At 41.8% G+C, this 20107-nt stretch overlaps 1 protein-coding gene across 1 annotated transcript in view; it reads left to right on the top strand.

The window, feature by feature from the left end:
- LOC136850228 (palmitoyltransferase ZDHHC16) overlaps positions 1–20107 on the top strand; it is a 173367-nt gene that overhangs the window by 35070 nt on the left and 118190 nt on the right. The window contains exon 6 of the mRNA XM_067123867.1: positions 9659–9776. Coding sequence (XP_066979968.1) covers positions 9659–9776 — 118 coding nt within the window. The remainder of the gene's footprint in view (positions 1–9658; positions 9777–20107) is intronic.

Below are 20107 nucleotides of genomic sequence, written 5' to 3'. Positions count from 1 at the left end.
CGAAGCGAGAAAGAACAGCGTCTCTTCACTTAAGAACCAGGTTGGCCCACAGGTTTGCCATCTGGTGGGTGAGGTAGGAGATGGTTCTAACTCCAGACTGGCACAGTCTCCTGAAAGCGGAGTCTTCCCCGGGTACAATAGTGCCCGACGAGGCAGCCACTTTGGGTACTGTGAACAATCACAGATCCAACTAGGAGACTGCCTGGAAAGCTGCCGTGGTGGTGGCTTCCAGGGTTGCTGCCTCTTGCTACGAAAGAGAAATACCCTCCGCAGTAAGTTGCTACTACAACGAGAGACCCAGGCCTAGACGAACCAGGTCCGGGTCAACCTGCTTAGGTGGCAATGCCCCCTTCTGAGGACGTGTAGAATTGTTTCTGTCGAGGCAGAGGAGGGGGAAGCAGCTTGTCCAAGTGGTTCAAACAAAGCGAATTGTCTTGCCCAGACACAAGACTATTTACTTGGTCGAGAAACCCCCCCCCCATCAAGCGTGGACTACACGGCAGCCCCACTGAAACCTTGGGTTCCTTTTTCAGACCCCAGAAGGATTCGAGGTGCGAAGGACAATCCACAGACGAGGCTGCGGTCCCTTCCCCAGTGGTGTCTGCGTCCTGGGGAAGAGGACCCTCAAGTCCTTCCAGGGTGCGGTCCTCCCGATCTACTCTCCCTGCAGGAGGAAGAACCTCGGCAGGCCCTTGTGATCCTACCTGAACCATGCAGGCATACGATCTGGTCAGTCCAAGAACCGTGCCAGAAACGTAAGCCCTCGCAGTTGAACTCTGGGGAGACGACTCACCGGAGTTCCTCCTGTCCAACTCGCACCTCCTAGGGGGAGCCCAAGGAGGTTGAGGGGACAGGTGAGGAGGATTGGGTACCCCAGCCAGTCTTGCTGGCGGAACCAGCAGGAGCAGTGGGCCAAGAGCGGTCACCAACCCGCGGTAATGACGGCAACTCAGGTCGAGGAGAACGCTTTCGCCTCGACGAAGCATTGTCCCAAGGAGAGCGGGGCAGTTCATGCAAGTCGAGCTGGGTGCTTGCTCTGCTGAACCAGGCTGGCCACGTGAACATGGCTGGGGACTGGGCAGAGTCGAACATGCAGCTGGCTGGCAAGAACTTGGGTGTTCCTGTAGACAGGCTCCAGACTTCTTCGAGGCCGAAACCTCACGAGAAGACTGAACAGGGGACCTCTTCTCCATCTTTCCAGGTGTCCGGACTCGAGAGGCCAAAGCATCTTCCCAGGAACCTTGCTTGGCAATTGTGGAAGTGGCATCAGGAAGAGCTAGGACACCTGCTTGTCTGGACTCTTTCTCCCATCCTGTGCCCGAGTCGGTACGGAGAGAGGTCTCTCTGGTAGCAGTCCAGGACTAGAGACCCGGGTACTTACCGCAGCTCGAGAACGGGTGTCTGACACAGTGCCAGTCTTAGAAGCAGACCTCTTCGGCATGGCAATGGGAGTGCAAACCGAAGTCTGCATGCCCTTGGCTCCTGAGACGACTGACCTAGGGGTCAACGAATTGGTTCCCTGACCCGCGGACCGGGAAGAGCCGATGAGAGATCCCACTGCCTTCCCTGTGGAAGGAGGCAGCCCCTTAGAAATCAGGGTGAGACTTCTTAGAGGGGGAGAGACAGCCTTCTTCTTCTTTGTCTGACAAGCCTCAGAAGAAGAAGAGGTAGCAGACAGCGAAGACGAAGACAGTAAAGACAACGACACCTTCCTAGACCTCTTCTTCAACTTCTTCCTTGTCATCTTCTTCAGGATGGCAGTCAGGTCCCCCATCCAGGAGGGAGCAATAGAAGACACAGGAGCAGCCAGGAGTGCCAGGGAAACAGGAGCAACCCAGGCAGTGGAGACGTCAGCGATCAGGCCAGTAACAACCTGGGTAGGTGGAGGAGTGCGGGAGCCAGGTAAGCCAGGAGCCGGGACATGGGTAGTCGGCACGGGTAGAGCAGGAGCAGAAGCCAGGCCGGGCCGAGAGTCAGGAAAGCTAGGAGCCGGGACCAGAGTGGGGAACGAGCAAAGGTCTACAACAGCAGGAACAGCAGGAGCAGGCACTGTGATGTAAGGCACCGATGCTGTAACCATACTGGCGGGGCCAGGTAGGGATAACAGGACCAGGAAGACAGTTGGCAGTGGCACAGCATGGAGAGAGGCAGGCACAGCTGATACCTGGGTACCTAGGTGCAAGGCGACAGTCACAGGTAGCTTGGTGAAGGACATCATGGTGACTGTTGAGGTGGTGGAAGTGGCCGTGGCGTGGGTGGTCACAGGAGCACCGGACAGATGGGAGATCAGGCCTTCCAATGACGGAACACCAAGTAGACCCAGGTGAAGCCAGGTAGAGGTGAGATCTGCAACCTGCCCACCAAGAGAAGTCTCCACTGCCAAACCTGAAGGGAAAGTCGGGTCAAAGGAGGAAGCCTTTGCTCGCTCTGGGGGGAAAAATTCCAGCCTGGAGTGAGGAGAGACCCCGAGAGGATGTCCTGATTGTCCACTGTCCCGTGGCCTTCCACACCCGATGAAGCAAGTGAAGAAGATGAGAGGGAGTCCTCACCCAAAGGAGAGGCAGCAAGAAGGGGAAGCTTGCTGGGATGGAGAAATGATCCCAACGGGTCAGCCACCAAGGGAGTCATTGGGGCCGTATAACCCTCAGATGATGCCTTGGCAGACTTCCTTCGGTACTGTCTCCTCCCTTCAAACTTCACCCATTGCTCAGCAGACCAGGAACAACACTCTGAACAAGGTGAAACGAGAACACACACGTCCCCTGCAAGTGGAGTAAAGGGTGTGTGGGTCTATATCAACGTGAACGGAAACTATTGCACTCCTTACCCCCTACCCCAGGGCATACATGCTGGGCGAAGGAGGGCTTACGAGGCTTATCAACATTCATAGCAAAAACAAGAAAGATCCCACCGGGAAAACAGTTCAACAGCAGTCAGGGCAGAGAGCGAGAAACACGTCTGCACCGCATGACAGCTGAAAACAAATTGGAATGTTTATATCTGGGCAGGTGGTACCCCCGCCTCCCAGACGGTAGTTAACTGCCTAACCACCTTGTTTGAAAGTTCAACGGCTGTTTCCAGCTTCGCTGAAAGTACTGTAGTTCCTAATGTAAAGGACCGACGGTTTGTATATCGTGTTGGAACAAACACAGATACACATGAAAACAGTTACAGTATGTCATAAAAAATCTCTCTGAAAAGGGTTTCTTTAAGTGAATGGATAAATGAGTTCATTGTAGGAAAATACAAAACTTTCATGCATTAAAAACAATGTACTTTACTGTGTAAATAAAAAGTATAATTCATGAAAAGTCTTACAGAATTATTACATCTGAAGCGGACTGATTAGCAGAGATACAGAAATAAACGTGAGGAGGACCCAAACAGCTTATGAGCTCATTAACAACCCTGGTAGTTGTGACGCCAGATAACTCTCAATTAATCAATCAATCAATCCAACACAAAATTTGCTATAGATAAGTTAGGCAAGAACGTATCATTGAACCCTAGCAGAGAAATTAATTAACACTCCACACTTCACAAGTAAATATTGGAAATAACATATTAGATAAAACCCTCTGCACTATTTGTTAGACAAAACTAACTAGTCAGTAACTTGAAACAAAAGCACCAACTAGCCAGAAGTCACCTGCTAGTTAGACACAAACTAACATTTATTAGAAAATAAGAAAAATTAAACCAACAAATATTACAGAAGCAAAGCAACAAAGAGACTTTAGAGTTCATCACTGGTGAGTGAAAGTAGTAAAGTGCAGTAGTCCCCTCTTCCATACAGATGACCTTAGGCAGACCACTTGTGTTGCATGATTTTTGTGTATATTCATATGCTAAAGGTTAATCAGTAAATGAACATTTTACTTTATCATTCAACATTAGCACAAGACTTTTCCTTATATTTTAGCAGTTCATGAATCAAAGATTCATTCTTGTCACACTTCATGGCAGCCTCCACATACAAATTATTTTGTATTCCAGTCATGTCAAGAGTTTATTCTAACTAAAAGGAAGCAGTTCATGCTTTTCCTTGGGCTTTAAGCATTGTCTTCATTGCAGCACTTATGTTTTGGGGCCGTATTGACTGGATACAGTTTGTGGGGAACAGGCAAGTGTGTGCATAGTTATAAGTGTGGCATTACCCAAAAAATTTCCAACTTGCCTTTTGGGTGGATGGGAATTTATGTAATGTTTACTTTTCTTCTGGAATATTCCATTTCAATTTTTTCAGGCCATGAAAAACCATGGGTGAGTGAAACCGTGGATATTGGAATTGCTGACCTTTTTTGTTGGGGGTACTACTGTATTGACAGAACTTTCAGTTTAGAGAACCAGGAAAGTACCAGTGTTGTTCACAAGCTGAGCATGGGTTGACTAACTTGATTGAAAATCTTTGTAATGTAATTAAAGTAATCAACAGCACAAGAAAAATAATTTTAAAAGGATATTGAATTTAATGAAGATTAGAGGACAGTACAATGATCCTAAATGGTTCCCAAGGCCTAGGAGTTAACCCTTAAACGCCGAGCCTCTATTTACAAAAGTGTCTGCCGTATGCCGGTGGCGTTCGGGAGTTAGCGCTGAAGCGGAAAAAAAGTTTTTTTTTTTAAATCACAGCACGCTTAGTTTCTAAGATTAAGAGTTCATTTTTGGCTCCTTTTTTGCCATTGCCTGAAGTTTAGTATGCAACCATCAGAAATTATAAAAAATATCATTATCATATATAAATATTGAAATATATGACAGCGCGAAAAAAAAATGTCATAATTGTATACAAATCGCACTGTGAGCAAAACGGTTAAAGCTAATGAGTTATTTTTTTCTTTGTATTGTACTCTAAATTGCAATGATTTTGGTATATAACAAATTGTAAAACGATCAAAGCAACACAGAGAAAATATTATCACAAAATGATGCATGACTTCGTAATGTGCGGACGTAAAAAAAAGTTTTTTTAAAAAATTCACCATAAATCGAAATATTGTGCAAAATGAAGGTAATTGATTGAATATTACTAGACTGTAAGTGTTTTAGCTTAAAATTGCAGTTTTCGACCATTTCAGTCAAGTTAAAGTTGACCGAAGGTCAAATTTTTTCTATTTATCATGATTTATATGAAAATATTTCAAAACTGATAAAAGCTACAACCATGAATTATTTTGTTGTATTCTACATGAAATTGCACACATTTTCATATATAAAACGTTATGTAACGACTAATATAAAATGGTGCAAACATTACGACAAAGTGACGAAAGAATTTCTGGGATGTTTTCCTCTGAGTTACCGCGCGCGGACGTAAGGAAAAAGTTTTTTTCAAAAATTCACCATAAATCAAAATATTGTGCTAGAGACTTCCAATTTGTTGCAAAATGAAGGTAAATGATTGAATATTACTAGACTGTAAGAGGTTTAGCTTACAATTGCATTTTTCAACCATTTCGGTCGAGTCAAAGTTGACCGAAGGTTGAAATTTTGGCACTTATCTTGATTTATATGAAAATATTTCAAAACTGATAGAAGCTACAACCATGAATTATTTTTTGTTGTATTCTACATGAAATTGAGCACATTTTAATATATAAAACTTTAAGTAACGACTAATATAAATTGGTGCAAACATTATGACAAAGTGATGAAAGAATTTCTGAGATGTTCGGCCAAGTTACCGCGCGCGGATGTAAGGAAAAAGTTTTTTCAAAAATTCACCATAAATCGAAATTTTGTGCTAGAGACTTCCAATTTGTTGCAAAATGAAGGTAAATGATTGAATATTACTAGAATGTAAGCGTTTTAGCTTACAATTGCGTTTTTTCACCAATTTGGTCGAGTCAAAGTTGACCGAAGGTTGAAATTTTGGCACTTATCGTGATTTATATGAAAATATTTCCAAACTGATAAAAGCTACAACCATGGGTTGTTTTTTGTTGTATTTTACATGAAATTGCACATATTTTCATATATAAAACTTTATGTAACAGCTAGTATAAAACGGTGCAAAAATTACGACAAAATGACGAAAGAATTTCTGAGATGTTCGGCCGAGTTACCGCACGGACGTAAGAAAAAAGTTTTTTTCAAAAATTCACCATAAATCGAAATATTGTGCTAGAGACTTCCAATTTGTTGCAAAATGAAGGTAAATGATTGAATATTACCAGAATGTAAGAGTTTTAGCTTACAATTGCATTTTTTTACCATTTCGGTCGAGTCAAAAGTTGACCGAAGGTTGAAATTTTTTGTAGTCGACGTACAGTACATCCACTCGTCACCCAACAATCAATTTTAGTCGACTTACGATACGTCCAGTCGGCATTTAAGGGTTAATGGGGTTTTTCACTCATCAGCAGAACTATATAGTAAGATTCAGTTAGGTACCTATGACCCAAGGGGCCATATTCACATCTGCTAAATTACCTGAGCTGCACAGTAAGGCATGAGAAAGTAATGGGTGTGTGATAAAGTACAGGCAGTCCCAAGTTATCGGCAGGGGTTACGTTCTGAGGGTGTGATGATAACCGAAAATTGGTGATTTTCGGGGCTTATTGGCATGAAAAGCTCCGATTTTCGGTTATCGGTACCTCTGTTAGGTATGTATCGACACCAGTACCCAATTATTGGCGCCAAAAAGTGGAAATCAGCGATTTTCTGCACCAAAAGTTGCCGATTTTCGTCGCTAGACAAGTGTCATAAAGCCAAATCGCCATTAACTGATCCCGCCGTTAACTGGGGACTGCCTGTAGTGTGAAAATGTGGTTGATTTTTACTATTAAGTGAAAATCATCCAGATTTTCACATTGAATCAAAATACTGTAGTTAATTCTCATAGGACTGGTCATTGGCAATGTGTATGGCAGCTAGGTTGTTGTAGTGTGATACTACACAGGATCCTTCTCAATGATGGCTACAGTTACACTGTAGATTTCTGTATATTGTATTCAGTATCAAATCATTTCCCATGAGTTGGCTCCTGAGAAAAGCAGACATTGATCACTACCTCATTCATACTTTAGCTGCTTAATTGCAGATGAAACTCATGTGCATGAAACTTTTATAACACCACATGTTTTATATACTTACGCAGAAGGTTCACCAGCAGTGTGTCAAACCCTCATACATGAGCAGTGCCCCATGTGTCTCTGTCTTGCATTGGCTCTCTTGCTTCTGGGTGTTGTGGCCCATTCTTTATCAGTACTTCCTCCACCATCTCTCATCCCTTACTAGGTCTTCCTCTCCTTCCTCCCAATATTTCAGAATCGTATACTCTTTCCACCAACCTTTCATCTTCCATTCTTTCCACTTGACTAAACCACCTCAAAACAAACTGATCCATCCTTTCACCTATGCTAACTATTTTACCACTCTTATATTATATTGCTCCACCTTTCTTTTCCTTTTCTACTTCCTTTCTTTACCTTTTGTACTTCTTATAACGATGTAATACTGTATATAGTCCTTTACATTTACCCCTTCTTCCTTTCTCTTGCATTCAACATCCACAATTCAGTTCTGTTGAGGAGCTTTGGTTCAAAATCACTTTTTACATTCTAATCTTGGCTTCCATAAGACTTAATTTTTTTCTCATCATATGATTATTCAAAATATTTGCTTCCAAATATCTGTAAGGTTATACAGCTTCCAGTCTTTCACTCTCCATATTAACATTCATTATTGCAACTTCCTGGTTCCCGTTTACGGGTACATTTACCCTCATAATCTTACCCTGCTCTTGTTTACTCTCAACATGTCCCTCTTGTAAAGACTTTTCAGTTCTTCTACTAGTCTGTGCAATTCTCTTCACTATCCCCATATAATTAAGCATCATAATACATGTACCTGTGATCATCAGACATTCCACACTCCATTTACAACCCTTTTCTTATCCCATAATATTATAACACATCTAGTGTCCTTTCTCAGCACTTCATGCATCACTTCACTGATAAAGATATTAAGCACCCGTGGAGACATACAGGTATTATGCCTTTTCTGATCCCCATTTTTACACTAAATCAGTCAGTCGCCCTTCTACATACTCTAACACATGCTTCACTTCCATTACAAAAAGTTTTATTGCCCACAGCAAATTACTGTTCATGCTATATGTCATCAACACCCTCCTTATTGCCTCGTATCATTTCTGTCATGAACATTTTCTTAGTCCATGCATGCCACTTACAACTCTTTCCACATAAAATTCTTACATTACTGTTTCATGAGCATTTGGTCAGCCATATGTTTTAACTTCTTAACGAGAATCCTGTAATACACCTTCCATGTTATACTAAGTACAGTTATGACTGTATAATTCTTGCAGTTTCCTGCATCACCTTTACCCTTACACTGGGGAACAATTATTCCTCTTACCCCGTTTCTTTAGAACCTTTACCTCATCCAGACACACATTAAACACCTAGTCTGTCACTCAGTCAGTCACTTCCACCACTGCATTGCAGCATACCACTTGTAACCCCATCACCTCATGGAGTCTTTCCATTTTCAGGCTCTTAATGTCTTTCCTTATGTCTTAAACTGTAACTTTCACAATCCTTTTCAAACTTTCCCCTACACTTTATGTCGTGAGTCAGTGTTATAGGCTTCTTATCAACATTTAACAAATCCTCAAAATACTCAATGCACACTATCCTTTTACATGTTTTATTCTGAAATACATTTGCTTAATAACTACTCTCTTTTGTATTTAGTATTTCTTTGTAGAACATCTTATTCTCCATGATGTCTTTGCTTACTGTCTTCCCTCCCCCTTCCTTTTTTTTATTACTTGCTTTCTTTTTCTCTCAGATCCCACTTGATTACCTTATTTACCTTTCTGTATTTGTGCACACAATCTTCCCCTCTGTCTTGCAGTTACACCACAAATAATCTTTTCTTTTCTTCACTAAACTAATAATTTTCTCATCCCACCAATCAGTGTTGTTATTCCTTCTTCCCACCCTCTTAAACTGACGAACACCCCATTCTGACTGTATGACGCCATCCTGAAATTTTACATCATTCATGTAATCCTTCAGCCTGTGTGTATTAACACTAGCCTGTTTGTCATCCATTTCTTCCTTATACGCCACCCTTACTTCTTCCTTATCAAATTCACTGGTCTTGATTATCTTTATAAATTCATTTTCATCCTTTTGTCTCCGGCATAATTTTCTGTCTATATTAACTTTTAACCTACAGCCACAGCCTCTTCTTACTGTGACTTCCATCAGCTTGCTCCTGTGTCTACTCTGAACTCTGAACTCAAACCCTGCAAGAGATAGATGCAAACCCTTCCAAGTATAACCCTTTGCTCTCATCTTTTCCCAATCCTGGACCGCCCACACTCGCTATCTCAACATCTTCTTGTGCCTTGTTCAATCTTAATCCTACAATATTTGAACCAACACATTTACATTCATTCTTCATCCTTCAAGTTTTCTTGATAACAAAAATGCCATACTGGACAAAACCAACCTATGTCCTTCTCATTTCTGCATCTGTTGCACCTTCATCTCTGTCCTGCTTAGTGCCAAAACATCCAGTTTTCAGGATTACACAGTATACTGTATAGATAAAGTTACCTTATATAAGGTAACAGCAAAAATAATTGTAAATATTTTTTATTGTTATCTAACTTGAATTTCAGTATGGTGGGACAACTGGCAGTCCTGTTCCCTTTGAGCCATCTGCAGAAGAGACAGAAAAAGAGAGAATTCATTACTGGTATCGATTTTCCATCATGTATTGCGGCATGCTTACTACAGGTAATATTGTTTTAGAATATTTTTTTTTATAAAACATGTCCTTTAAATTTGTAGTCATGCCCTGTGGTCTTTATTTGCACTCAGTTGTATGATTTCTTTCTAGTATGTTTAATTTGCCTGTGTTTATGAATGCACAAGGTAGTCCCTGAGTTATGGCTGTCTCAACCTACAGCATTCTGTACTTACAGTGCTTTTTCAAATACAGTATATTCATAAAAAAATCAGGCACCTTATTGGCGCCATAAGTGCCATAACTCGCTGGCACTCTAACAAGGTGATGTGGCGGAATTCAAACCCACAAACAAAACAACAAACAACACTCACCCTGATCTTCGGTTGCTAGAGATGGATAAAGGTCGCCGTAACAACCACAACCACAAACAACCACAAACACAACAAGGAAATACAAAAAAAAGAAACAGAACACACACACAAATAAACAGCACACCAACAAGAAAACCAACAACTCCCGGAAAAGCATACGACAAAACTGTCCCACACAAGAACCACTGACCGGCACTAGCTCTGACTAAAGACTCACTCAAAACCGAAAAAAAACTCCCTCGACATTTGCACAGACAGACAGCACCGTAAACAAACTCGAACTAAAGACCCTCATCCCTCTTCCAACAACCAAAGCACTCACTAACGACAATTACACTCGCTCTCTCTCTCTCTCTCTCTCTCACAAAACGTTGGGAAATGCTAAATACAAACAAATTTATTCATCCCTCTATAGTGAGAAAACCAGTTTAGGGAGCTGTAGCCACCAGGAGGGTTCACTATAAGGAGGTCCCTCCTATGGGAAGGTTCACTGTAAGGAGGGGAGAAAACCAGTTTATTTCTAGCGCAAAGCTTACAAACCTTACATAAGTCTCTCTCTCTCTCTCTCCCTCATTTTCATACATTTTCCTTATGATGCTCCAGGTTACGGTGATTTCCAACTTACAGCAGGCCGCTGGAACAGAACCCCCTCTGTAACCCAGGGACTGCCTAGTTTAATGTTTACAATGTTTAGGAGGCTAAATTTAATATTTGAAATGAACTTTACCTCTGCAGTATATAGCTTTTACTTCTGCGCTAGTGGTAGTTCAACAGATTGAAACAAAAAACGATGAGAACACTTCGTTTTCTTTGAATATCCATCTTCTTCCCCCACCCCCACAACAGGGTACTGATAGGTACAAACACTTGTGTTGTAGCTGGTCAACCTACCTCTGTTGCTGGATTCAGTAGGAGGTTGGGAGATTGTTAAATGTACTCGGGTTTTCTGTTGGTTTGTTTTTGGATGTTCTTTTATTTTATTTTGATTATTCGTTCGGTAAGAACCTGTAAGGTAAGAGTTACTGTAACATGCATTATTCGAGTTTTATTGACCCTCATGATATGTTTTTGCTGAGGGAAGGGTTATGATTGTGACTCATAGTTTAACAAAATGCAGAAATTGATTGTGAGTGAAGAGAGCTTGTTAGACTGTATACAGTTGACTGCCAGTAGTTGCATGGGTTAGGGACCACAACCACTCGCAAATGGCGAAAATCCGCAATATGTTGGAACCTCCCTCTAAAATTGCTTATAACTGCCTATTTTAATAGCTCAAACACCAAATAAACCTTAAACTAAAATACTTGTGACCACCTATTTTACTAGTTAAAACACCATATATACCTTAAACTATCATCCTAAAACACCATAACATCATTTTAATATTTCAATATTGCTTTAATATCATTTTAATATTTCAATATCAGTTTAACATAATTTCAGTATCATTTCTGAGCAGCATAGCTGTAGGCATTATAACGAGGTGAGAAAACCTGTTTAGGAACCTGTAGCACTGGGAGGGTTCACTATAAGGAGGTCTCTCGTATGGGAAGGTTCACTATAAGGAGGGGAGAAAACCAGTTCATTACCAGCACAAAGCTTAAAGCCTGTTTATTTCCCCAGGTTTACGTAAGTCTCTCTCTCTCTCTCTCTCTCTCTCTCTCTCTCTCTCTCTCTCTCTCTCTCTCTCTCAGTTGAGTACTTTAACTAAATATTTAAATATACATTAAAAATACATTTTATTGATATTTTGCTGTTACATTAATATTAATATTTAAAAATTAGTAAATATTTTTTTTATCATAAAAAGAGTATGTATTCACAAAAATAAAATGAAAATATAGAAATTAGTGAATATTGCTTCATGAAAAAAAGGGATTTTGACAAAGGAAAAATCTATTTCTGAGCTCGGCCCGTGTCACCCGGTGAAATTCCATACTAACACGAATTTCTAGGTATAAATATTGCTAAATATACCAGAGAAAAAGCTTTCAGGAATGCTGGAGTTACTACCCCAGATCGAGCGTCTTCTATATTGAAGACGTCGGTATAACCAAGGGTGAGTGAAAGAATCACAACCACAGAGCCACACTCGAAAGACATCCCCATGTCAAAACCCCGGGAAGAGCGGGAGCCGCACCAGCTCCCACACTCACCCGCCCGCCAAGCGGCGACTCCAGCGCCATCTGAACTCATTCCATTTCTAGCACGTGATTTTTGTGCACTCATTATTTTTGTGCTCGTGCTTTTGGCTGTTTTTCCTGCTTATCAGCATGTCTTCCAGCAAGTTTACCGTCACCAAGTTAAGTACCATCTTATTGTGGGGTTTTTATGATAAGTTTGGCTGTTTCAACCGTATCTTAATATTATTCGTGGTTGTTGTTATGATGCCGTGGTGTCCCCTCTGTCAGCCATGTCCATCATGAGATTCACCCACCCAGCTTGTTCTGTTTGGGGCTTCTCCTTGTCGTTTACATTTCTTATCATTATTCCCCTAGAATTCATCCTGGTGGCGTTTCCTGGGCGGGTTGTTTTGGTGTTCCTCTGCATTATTTTTGTCGAACCGCATATCGGGGTTCCTCCATTTGGGTTCCCGTCATTTTCCCGCTTAGGTTTCTCCCCAGGATGTTTTCCGCTTTGACAGTCTTAGCTACATTATTATTTTAGTGTGACGTGCTGGTGCTATCAGTCTTTTATTGCTTTGATTTAGTTATGTGGGGGAGCGCCAGGTACAGTTTTATTGTTTACTTACCCTGTCGCTCCTCTCAGTTAGGCTATGCGCCTTGCACGAGCACAAGCTTATATTATTGTTTTATGTATATATATTATTCTTAGTGATGGTGATTTATTTTTATCTGGTTAAGTTGTGTGGGGTTCCCCTAGCCTGCCTATGTCACGTTAGGCTTGTAATTTGCTTCCTTTGGCCTCCCGCTCTCCCTTTTACCCTGAGTTAGGTTAGGTGTGAGGAGGGGTTCAGCAGGTAGAGAGAGTTTCTGTTGTTGTTCCTTCCACTGGCCGTTGTTTGGATTGTAGAGTGAGACCCCATTGTCCTAAAAAATATGCAAATTACTGAATTTTCCTTGATTCATTGAAAAATACGTTCCACACAAAGATCTGTGAATAACTGAATCCACAAATGCTTAACTGCAAATAAGTGGGGGTCCACTTTACAGGATGGACCTTGTAAGACTTGAGTTAAAGAGATGCATGTTTTGTATGCTGCCCCTTTTGGTAACTGGTTAGGTCCTCTGCCGCTTCTCTTTGATCTGTTACTCTACTCGAGCTTCCCATTGATTCAGGATATTAGATTTGATAGGATAGAGTCAATTTTGATAGTACAGTCGCTTGTTTCACCCTCTAGGAGGTACCTTCCATGGGTCTGTCAGAGCTCCATGGTGACCAAGCTAATATCAGAGAATTCTTTTAGTTGGTCTTGTGGCCAGGTATTGTGTTGTAATGATAAACGCTATAACACGTGATGAAGTATGTAATGAACTCAAAGATAAGAGAGCTCTTTCCCTTAACCCATTCCTGTCCAATTGACGTAATATTACGCAATAACCCCCTACCCCCCTTCTTTTCTGACTGACGTAATTTTACGTAAAATTTACCAACATTTTTCGTACGTGTGGTAGGGGTAAATTCTTTTTATTTTCGGACAGTTGGTGGTTTCCATAGGCTAAAGCATACCTTGGACCGTGTAACTCAGGCATCGATACGCCAGGCAAGCAGTCCCTATACTACGCATGCGCAATTCCCTGGCATAGTAAATTTCTCACAATGAAATCAGCTGATCCTACCCACGTTTCTCTCTCGTATCTTACATTTTTTTTTATAAAATGTAGGATTACATTATTGGAAACACTCTGTTTCGTATCCTCTATTTTCTATAAATTTTTTAGTTCCTCTACTGTGCATGCGCAAATCCATGGCGTAGTAAAATTCTCACAATGACATCAGCTGATCGCACCCACGCAGGCCTGGCAGGCCACACTTCTGTCAGAGACCATGCGTACGAGGTTGGGTGAACACGTGTGGCTGTTTACATACAGCGACGTCAATCGAGAACAGTTTCCAACATGCTTTCGCAAAGTTTTTACGGTAAAACTAGCGGAAAACGTGTTAGTGCATCACATAAGAGACGTCTGGATTTTAGGCAGGGCTCTGAATCTCATTTTTCATTATCATATATATCGATATTTAGAGAATTTTGTTGGCTTTCTCATAAAAAATAATTCATTCACGTAACTGTTATAGCTTTTGAGCTACGAACGATAATGTTGACAACGGTAACATTTTTTTTCGTTTCGAACAGCTTATAACGTCAAAATGAAACTGTTGCTGTTACCAAAGCCATTTTTCTTGACTCTCACTTTATTCCTCAACCTTTCCTCTACATTTTTGTATTTTTACAAAGTAATTTCTATGAAAAAATCCGAGCTAGGGCTCTTCAAAAAAAATGTCTAGCAATAATTCTCACCGTATGCTGGGCAGCGTGCTCTGTTTCTTACCCACTCTTCTATCAATTTTTCACCAACTGGACTTATTCGTTTTTCATTGTTTTATATGTCGATATTTAGAGAATTTTCTTGGCTTTCTCATAAAAAATAATTCATTCGCCTAACTGTTATAGTTTTTGAGCTACGAACAATAATGTTGACAACGGTAACTTTTTTTTGTTTCGATCAATTTATAACGTCAAAATGAAACTGTTGCCGTTACCAAAGCCATTTTTCTTGACTTTCACTTTATTCTTCAACTTTTCCTCTACTTTTTCGTATATTTACAAAGTAATTTCTATGAAAAATAACCGAGATAGGGCTCTTCAAAAAAAAATTTTTTCTAGCGATAATTCTCACCATAGGCCAGGCAGAGCGCTCTGTTTCTCACCCTCTTTTCTATCAATTTTTCACCAACTGGACTTATTCGTTTTCCATTGTTTTATATGTCAATATTTAGGAATTTTATTGGCTTTCTCATAAAAAATAATTCATTCACCTAACTGTTATAGTTTTTGAGCTACTGAACAATAATGTTGACAACGGTAACGGTTTTTTTTTTTGTTTCGATCAATTTATAACGTCAAAATGAAACTGTTGCCGTTACCAAAGCCATTTTTCTTGACTTTCCCTTTATTCTTCAACTTTTCCTCTACTTTTTCGTATATTTACAAAATAATTTCTATGAAAAATAACCGAGATAGGGTTCTTCAAAAAAATTTTTCTAGCGATAATTCTCACCATAGGCCAGGCAGAGCGCTCTGTTTCTCACCTCTTTTCTATCAATTTTTTCACCAACTGGACTTATTCGTTTTCCATTGTTTTATATGTCAATATTTAGGAATTTTATTGGCTTTCTCATAAAAAATAATTAATTCGCCTAACTGTTATAGTTTTTGAGCTACGAACAATAATGTTGACAAGGTAACTTTTTTTTTTTGTTTCGATCAATTTATAACGTCAAAATGAAACTGTTGCCGTTACCAAAGCCATTTTTCTTGACTTTCCCTTTATTCTTCAACTTTCTTCTACTTTTTCGTATATTTACAAAGTAATTTCTATGAAAAATAACCGAGATAGGGCTCTTCAAAAAAAATTTTTTCTAGCGATAATTCTCACCATAGGCCGGGCAGAGTGCTCTGTTTCTCACCCTCTTTTCTATCAATTTTTCACCAACTGACTTATTCATTTTCCATGGTTTTATATGTCAATATTTAGGGAATTTTATTGGCTTTCTCATAAAAATAATTAATTGTCTGACTTTCATAGTTTTTGGGTTACTGAACGAAAATATAAAAATAAGTAAAGAATTTTTTTTTTTTCGTTAAATAACTCACATTTTTTCGTATTTAGAGGGCTGGGACTCTTATTCTGACTATTTCACTATAAAATGTAAACATTTAGAAAAAAAGGACAGCAAAATGAACGTTGTTGGCATAAAATTTCTATTTTTGCTGAATTTTTGAAATAATTATTTTTTCGCACTGTCGAGCGCTCCCAGACACATCGGGGCTCATGTACCCTCAGTGATGTGATAACTATACAGATATGAAAGGGTTAACTTACAATGAAGCTGTACCCTGGTTCTTTCCTTCGTCAAACCTGCTAGAAGAGGAAGTGATTATTGCACATGTGCAGTCTGCCATATTGTCGACAACAGACTGGCAAGAGACCAGGAAGCCATTACCTTTCTTTGGTCGATTTAGGATGGATTCATTTGTCTTCAGCACTCCAAAATTCAGTAATTATGGAACACCTAACAAAGAAGCAAATTAAGTGCTTAGTTGTTCCCACACAATACACAAACCCTCAGTCCTTCACATTAGGAATTACTTTCAGCAAAGCTGTAAATGGCTGTTAAACTTTTGAACAAGGTGGTTAGGCAGTTAATTACCATCTGGTAGGCGGGAGTCCCGCCTGCCTGGATGTAAACATTCCAGTATGCTTTCGGCCACCGTGCAATGCAGACGTGTTTGCTAGCTCTCTGCCCTGATTGCTGTTTCGATGTTTTTCCGGTGGGATCTTTCTTGTTTTTGCTTGTTCTTGTGTGTATTTGTGTGTTTGATATTAATTCTGAATTATGCAAACCCACAAATCATCTAATCCTGTTCGGAAGGCCGTCACCCAGCGTGTATGCCCTGGTGATGGCAGCAAGGGTTGTTCCCGCTTCCGATTACCAATCGATGTTGACCCTCATGTCCTCTGCACTACTTGCAGGGGACATGATTGTAACCCTCAATCTACTTGTGCTGAGTGTTGTTCTTGGTTGCCTGCACAGTGGGCAAAGTTTCTGGGAGGAAACAGTATATGAGGAAGGCTGCCAAGGTGTTGTCGGAAGGATATATGCTTCTAACTACTCCCTTGATAGCTAACCCTCTTCCTTGTTTCTCTCACCTAGTGAACTTCCCTTTCTGGCTGTCTCTCCTTTGGGAGCAATCTCTCCCTCATCATCTTCACTTGCTTTGTCAGGTGGAGATCGTGGGGGAGGGGGGGCAATTGGGACGATCTCTTCTCGGGCCTCCGCTCGCTCCGAGGGGGAAACTTTTCCCTCAGAGTGAGAGGAGTCTCTTTCTACTCACCCAACTTTGCTTGCTTCTTCAGGTTTGGCGGCTGAGCACTGTGAGGCAGCTGAACTCCAGAAAACGTGGATCTCCTTGGGACTCTTAGGCACTCCATCTGTGCAGGGTATCTTGGCATACCTGAGCCATTTTGCAGCCGAGCTCTAGGAAATGTGGATCTCCTTGGGGCTCTTAGGCACTCCATCCGTGCAGGGTATCTTGGTATACCTGAGCCGTTTCCTGGTGGTCACCCATGCTGTGACCACACTGATGACGACCACGGTAACCATGACGGCATTTGCGAAGGTCCCCCTGTTGGTGTCAACACACTTTCCAACTCTGATGTCCCCATGTCCCCAATGGTGGTGGACCAGACTGCCGTTCATGCTCTGGCACCCCAGTATGCAGTCTATGTCTCCTGTTGTACCCTTGGTCCCGACTGCTCCTGCTGTGCTTCCTGTCCTGATTGTTCCTGTTATCCCAGTGGCTCCTGCTGTTCCTGTCGCCTGGGCCGCTTCTGCTGTGCCTCCTACCCCAGCTACCCTGGTTTCTCTTATTGCTGCTCCTGCTGCCCAGCTGCCGTGGCTGTTCCTGTGGTTTCTGCTACTCCCTCTTGGATGGGGGACCTGGCCTCCATCCTGATGAAGATGTCGAGGAAGAAATCGAAGAAGAGGTCCCGTAAGGTGTCATCGTCTTTTTTGGCTTCGTCTTCGACTTCGTCATTTGCTGTCTCCTCCCCTTCTTCTGAGGCTTGTCATGCCGAAGAAGAAAAAGGCTGCCTCTCTCTTCCCCCCTCTAAGAAGTCCCACCTCAGGCTTGTGATCTGGTTCACATACCCTGCCAGGGTCTCTTGTCTCCGGAGCCTTGGGTGCACGGGTCTCCCAAGGCAGCATTCCTGATACCAGTTTGAAGAAGTCCACTTCTAAGAGCAGTCAAAGAGGGATCCCAGGGGTCTGCCAAAGTTCTCTCTCCTGCAGGGAGAGTAGGTTGGAAGGACCACACCCTGGAAGGACTTGAGGGTCCTCTTCCTCAGGATGCAGACTGTGCCTGTCTCTTCCCAAGTTTCTTTGGACACTCTAAGAGGAGGTCGCTTCCGTTGATCGTTCTGTACAAGATTTCGGAGTACCAGGCACTTGGCTGAGCCAAGTCACACTGAGTGCTCGGGATTTTGTGGAATCCTGTGCACCCCAAACCAGCACTGGTGAGTCCACTCCCCAGTCTGGTTTAGGCACAAGTGCTTGGCTAGATTTCCAACCCGGTGTCTCGGACCCGAGGGTCCGAGCACTCTGAGATGCAGAGAGGAGGTCCCTTGTTCAGTCATCTTCTTGGGAGGTTTTGGCGTTGAAGAAAACTGGAGCACATCGAGAGGACAGCGCAAGTTCACGTCGGGCACCTCCCGAGCACTTGACTCCAGTTAGCCCCCGATTGTGTTCTCATGATCGGCCTCGCTCACCAGAGGCGGTTGCTTGGATGCACTCGGGTGAACCTCTTCGCTCTCCTTGGGACAGTATTTCGCCAAGGTATAGGCAATCTCCTAGATTCATGCTGCCATCACCACTGAGAGTTGGTGACTGCCCATGGCCTACCTCTCCTGCTGGTTCTTTTGGCAGGACAGGCAGGAGTGCTTGATCCCCCTCACCTGTCCCCTCAGCCTCATGGGGCTTTACTGGGAGGTGCAAGTCAGACAGGAGGGACTCCGATCAGATTGCTTCTTCTTGGAGTTCGGCTGCGAGGGCCTACGCCCCGGGTTCAGTTCTCGGACCGGCTTGGTCGTACGCTCGAGCAGTTGAAGAGGGATTTTTGTTTTTTTTTTTATTTGACACAATTGGTGCAGAATGATGGGAACAGATTCAGAGGTTAAAGAAAACTCTTTTCACCTATCCTAATTTATTAACCTTAATATTACAGTGGCCTGAAGACCTTCAAACAGAACCTTATCCTAATTTTATTTACATTTGCCACAGTTTAGCAATTATCATCTTATAATACTTAACCTAACGTATTTCCCACTTACCACTAAAGTTTACCAAAACAACACTAAAGTTTACCAAAACAATCTTCCTATGCTTAACTTAGCCTTACTTAATACTATCAATAGTCAAAATTATTATCAACAAATAATCCAACTCTGGCGTATATTCCATTCAAGTTCCTTATCTTTCTCAGCACTTCATCTCAGAATAATCCAAGATAATCATGAAAGTCAACACACAATTTGGGGATCACTATGGAGTTTATTTCAGCTGTGACATCCAAGCTGAGGGCAGAAATTACTTTTGAATTTCTTCATGCCATCTTTTTCTACAGAAAAGCCATTTTTTCCTTCCAAACGAGAATCTGAGATCTCATTCACACTAAAATCATTCTGCAGATATTTAGGCATTTTCTGTAACCCTGATCCCATTTGGGACAGTCACTGTCTTTAGTAACTGACATATGAAAACTTCATACTAAGGCACTTGAAAATGGTTCGGTGTCACCAACTGTTCAACTACTTTCTTAGTTGCCAATGTCAATTTCCTCTTTCAGGTAAAGCTTCTTCTGGTTCAGGTGAAGGGAAACCAATTACTCTACCCTATCACACTCAAGCAAACTGCAAATAAAAAAGAAAAGAAAAAAAACATGGAAACATACATCAGACATTCATAACAAAGACACAAAATAAACATAATAAAAATCACAACAACAAAAATTAATCAATCAATTCGTACAAATCACTTTTCGTCATACAAACCCAAACTAGCCTACCACAGGATCCCAGGGGTCTACCGAGGTTCTCTCTCCTGCAGGGAGAGTAGGTTGGGAGGACCTCACCCTGGAAGGACTCAAGGGTCCTCTTCCTCAGTATGCAGACACCCCTGAGATACAAAGGACCTTTGCAGAGATCATTACGCTGATTCGTCAGAACAGTGATCTCAGGGAGGGGACCACGGCCTCTTCTGTGGAGCAT

Source organism: Macrobrachium rosenbergii, chromosome 21, assembly GCF_040412425.1.
Source record: "Macrobrachium rosenbergii isolate ZJJX-2024 chromosome 21, ASM4041242v1, whole genome shotgun sequence".
Classification (NCBI taxonomy): domain Eukaryota; kingdom Metazoa; phylum Arthropoda; class Malacostraca; order Decapoda; family Palaemonidae; genus Macrobrachium; species Macrobrachium rosenbergii.
Note: the sequence above shows the minus strand (reverse complement) of the source record. Positions and strands in the feature narration are given on the sequence as shown.